This window comes from Protobothrops mucrosquamatus, unplaced genomic scaffold (assembly GCF_001527695.2).
Source record: "Protobothrops mucrosquamatus isolate PMUCROS unplaced genomic scaffold, P.Mucros_1.0 scaffold775, whole genome shotgun sequence".
NCBI classification, from domain to species: domain Eukaryota; kingdom Metazoa; phylum Chordata; class Lepidosauria; order Squamata; family Viperidae; genus Protobothrops; species Protobothrops mucrosquamatus.
The window spans coordinates 213,654-218,234 of record NW_015387043.1 but is presented as its reverse complement, the minus strand read 5'-3'; the positions used below and the strand labels follow the sequence as shown (position 1 = coordinate 218,234).

General features: G+C 33.6%; 1 protein-coding gene across 1 annotated transcript in view; it reads right to left on the bottom strand.

Annotated features, from left to right (window-relative positions):
• The window catches only part of MADD (MAP kinase activating death domain), an 84,808-nt gene that overhangs the window by 58,201 nt on the left and 22,026 nt on the right, over positions 1 to 4,581 (bottom strand). The window contains exon 15 of the mRNA XM_015818657.2: positions 2,862 to 2,963. Coding sequence (XP_015674143.1) covers positions 2,862 to 2,963 — 102 coding nt within the window. The remainder of the gene's footprint in view (positions 1 to 2,861; positions 2,964 to 4,581) is intronic.

The window sequence follows — 4,581 nt, the reverse complement described above, 5'->3', positions numbered from 1 at the left end:
AGAACTGAGATGGAGGAACCACTAAATTCAGATAGTCTCTACGAGCCAGAGTTGTACGTCCTGTTCATGGGCAAGATCAAGTCAAGACTGGGCATAGGTCCAAGGACAGGGCGTGACAACTTTGGCTGACTTGATCTGATTGGGCAGGAATACAGTCACTACCCACGGGTGGATCCTCCATCTCCAGTGCTGGAGAAAAGTAACTGGTCCAAGGTCACCCAGCTGCTTTTGTGCCTAAGGCAGGACTAGAACTCACTGTCTCCTGGTTTCTAGCCAGATGCCTTAACTACTATAGCAAACTGGCTGTCATCTTCATATTTAATATGCATCTTTTAAAAATATAAATTATAGTCAACAGAAGGCCACCAATGGGACATTACTCTCAAAACCAATACTAAAACATAGAAGAATATCTCAGGAACATACTTTCTGTTTCAATTTTATAACCTACTTGTTAAATGCACAAAGTTATGCAAAGTCCTTTTTGTTTTACTTAGGATTACTTAGGATAGCAGATTCTCTCTTCTTTTTTTTTTTTGGTCAGAAGAATTTGAGGCACATTTTGCACATAACAATAGGAAGAGGAGGGATAGAATAAATGCCTCACTTATTTTATACATCTCTGCCTCATTAGTTTATAAAATAATTTTAAATACCTGCATTTTTTAAAATTCCATTTTTGTTTGTATCACATTTTTCAGATATCTGATGTATAGTAATTAATCATGAATCATCTATTTTAATTTGAAAAAAAGAATTTTACATTCTTCTTTAAGAAAATGTTGTACAACATTTGTATAAGATGAAAATTAAAAACTCAATAAATAGGATCAAAGTTAGTTAAAAGAAATTTACTTGCTTTAAAAAAATTATTTAAATTTCTTTATCACTGTTATATTTAAAAGAAATTGTTGTAACTTAGTGGCATCTTATTAAAAAGGTGTTTGTATGTATACAGGAGTAATGTAATTTTTTAACAAACAATCATTTTTTAAGAGTATATTTGAGAAGGAGCCTGAGCAGGAACTCCACAACTAGATGCTACTACTCAAAAGCCCCTTTCTTGAATCATTACTATTTTCTAAAAACAATGTCAACTGATCAAAAATATTTTGAATCAACAACCACAAACCATAACTAATTAAAATGATACAACAGACTCAAATGTTTAAAAAAATCATTTTTTCCTGTACAATTTACAAAGGGTAAATGTAACTCTAAATAAACCCATTTTTAATATAACTGAGGTACATCTGTTCTTTATTCAAATCTGTTAGTCTTCTTGGCACACCAACCCAGGGCAAAATCCCCGCTGGCTAATATTGCCAACTGGATATTGAGTCGCAACATCAAGCCCAAGAACTCTCTCGAATCCCTTCCAAAACAGGCTAAACCACTACTCCTAAAAAAACTATAGCACCAATTTTAGTCACACAATAATTCAAATCAAACTGTGCTTCTCCTTAGAAAGTAATATGCAAGCTTCCTTTGAAAAACACAGCTAATCAAAATGAGCAAGATATACTGCAAATACATCTAAGAATCACTAGGGAGAGGAGGGACAAGCCAATGGTACTATCTACTTCCCCACATATTATCATGTCCAAATGGCTCTTATTAGNTTCCAGATTAAAGTAATCTTTACCGATGAAAATGGAGAAGGGGAAGAAATAAATAAAATCAACTTATTACAAAGAAAAAAAATATTTTTTCTAATCATATACAAGAACTGAAAAGACAAACAAAGCCTCCTTCTAGTTGAGCAACTAAAAAGTTCAAGTACAAAAAAATGATAAGGCTTAGGTTCATTGGTAAATTTGACTAATATTGACTGTAGTATATATAAAAGAACAGTAACTTCTACAACCTGTATTTATTCTTCACTCTTCAAATTACTGAAAGGTTCAGCCATGACTATCCACAGGAAATATAAGGCTACGACACAAATACTGTGTCCTAAGAATTTGGGCCACAAATTGGGATGCAAGTACAAGAGAATCAGATTTATCACACAATACAGCTAGTCCTTGACTTATAACTTTTGGTTTAGCAACCTTTCAAAGTTATGACCGTGCTGAAATAAATCCAGTCCTCACACTAACGATCATCGCACCAACCCGATGTTCATGTGCTCACTGTTCAGGCATTGGCAACTGGTTCGCATTTATGACCAACTGCAATGTCCTGTGGTCATGTGATCATGATTTGTAAGCTTCATTGTTGGCTTCCAGCAAAAACCACCCATTTGGAAGACTGTGGTGTTTACTTAACAACCATCATAAAAATGGTCATAAAATCGGATTTCACTTGACTTATGACAGCAACAACTTACAACAGAAATTCACGTCCCAATTGGGGTCATCAGTCAAGGATCACCTGTATTGCCGTGTGTCATTATTTTTGCATCAATATAACTTGTTGTGGACACCTCCGCATCCAGCTTAATTAACTGCAACTGCTCCCAAGAGAAAAATTATTAATATATTCACTTTCAAGTTAATTTCCATCTAGCAAACATTTATACGTAGAGGTCATTAAAAGTTAGTTTATATGAAGGCTGCTGAAACATCTCTCCCATATTAGTGCTCCACATGACTGATATAATACTTAATAAAATGTTTGCAGAGTAAAAAGACATATGAACAAAGCCCCACTAAGTATATTTCAATGGTCACTGCCATTCCAATGTTTACTCTATACATGCCATGAATAGATATTGGAAAAACATCCTAAGCATTACCATTCGGGATTCTTATTTTCTCATTGTCCTGTTTCACAAAACATATTTGAGGAAGAAGATATATTTTGTGACTACTTGGCAATCAGTTATGAAAGCATTAACTGGCAACAAAAACAATTACCTTTCAGACTAGGAAATGGAGTGGTTTTGTCTCTCACAGCTTTGGTTGGAAGTGCTAAATTGGAGAGACTAAAGCTTGTGCTGTGGTTTTTGTACAGGCTACCTGTAATAAAAAGAAAATATATCGAGTGATCTAATCATTCCCTTATTTCATTAGGCTATTTCCTTCAGCTATTTATATGTGCGCTCATCTCTGTCTTTCTCAGATTAGGAAGTAACTTAATATGCATCTTCGCAATTTTTTCTTTCCGTTCAATCATGTCTGATTCTTGAAGTTTTCTTGGCAAGGTTTTTAAGAAGTGGTTTCCCTAAGACTGGGAAAAAGTGACTGGTCCAAGGTCACCCGGCTGTTTTTGTGCCTAAGGCAGGACTAGAACTCACTGTCTCCTGGTTTCTAGCCAGAGGCCTTAACTACTATAGCAAACTGGCTGTCATCTTCATATTTAATATGCATCTTTTAAAAATATAAATTATAATCAACAGAAGGCCACCAATGGGACATTACTCTCAAAACCAATATTAAAACATAGAAGAATATCTCAGGAACATACTTTCTATTTCAATTTTATAACCTACTTGTTAAATGCACAGTTATGCAAAGTCCTTTTTGTTTTACTTAGGATTACTTAGGATAGCAGATTCTCTCTTCTTCTTTTTTTTTTGGTCAGAAGAATTTGAGGCACATTTTGCACATAACAATAGGAAGAGGAGGGATAGAATAAATGCCTCACTTATTTTATCTCCTATACATCTCTGCCTCATTAGTTTATAAAATAATTTTAAATACCTGCATTTTTTAAAATTCCATTTTTGTTTGCATCACATTTTTCAGATATCTGATGTATAGTAATTAATCACGAATCATCTATTTTAATTTGACAAAAAGAATTTTACATTCTTCTTTTAAAAAATGTTGTACACATCATTTGTATAAGATGAAAATTAAGAACTCAATAAACAGGATCAAAGTTAGTTAAAAGAAATTTACTTGCTTTAAAAAATATTTAAAATTCTATATCACTGTTATATTTAAAAGAAATTGTTGTAACTTAGTGGCATTTTATTAAAAAGGTATTTATATGTATACAGAAGTAATGTAATTTTTTAACAAACAATCATTTTTAAGAGTATATTTGAGAGGGAGCCTGAGCAGGAACTCCACAACTAGATGCTACTATTCAAAAGCCCCTTTCTTGAATCATTACTATTTTCTAAAAATAATGTCAACTGATCAAAAATATTTTGAATCAACAACCACAAACCATAACTAAAAAAAATCAATTTTTCCTGTACAATTTACAAAGGGTAAATGTAACTATAAGTAAACCCAACTTTAATATAACTGAGATACATCTGTTCTTTATTCAAATCTGTTAGTCTTCTTGGCACACCAACCCAGGGCAAAAACCCCGCTGGCTAATATTGCCAACTGGATATTGAGTCACAGCATCAAGCCCAAGAACTCTCTCGAATCCCTTCCAAAACAGGCTAAACCACTACTCCTAAAAAAACTATAGCACCGATTTTAGTCACACAATAATTCAAATCAAACTGTGCTTCTCCTTAGAAAGTAATATGCAAGCTTCCTTTGAAAAACACAGCTAATCAAAATGAGCAAGATATACTGCAAATACATCTAAGAATCACTAGGGAGAGGAGGGACAAGCCAATGGTACTATCTACTTCCCCACATATTATCATGTCCAAATGGCTCTTATTAG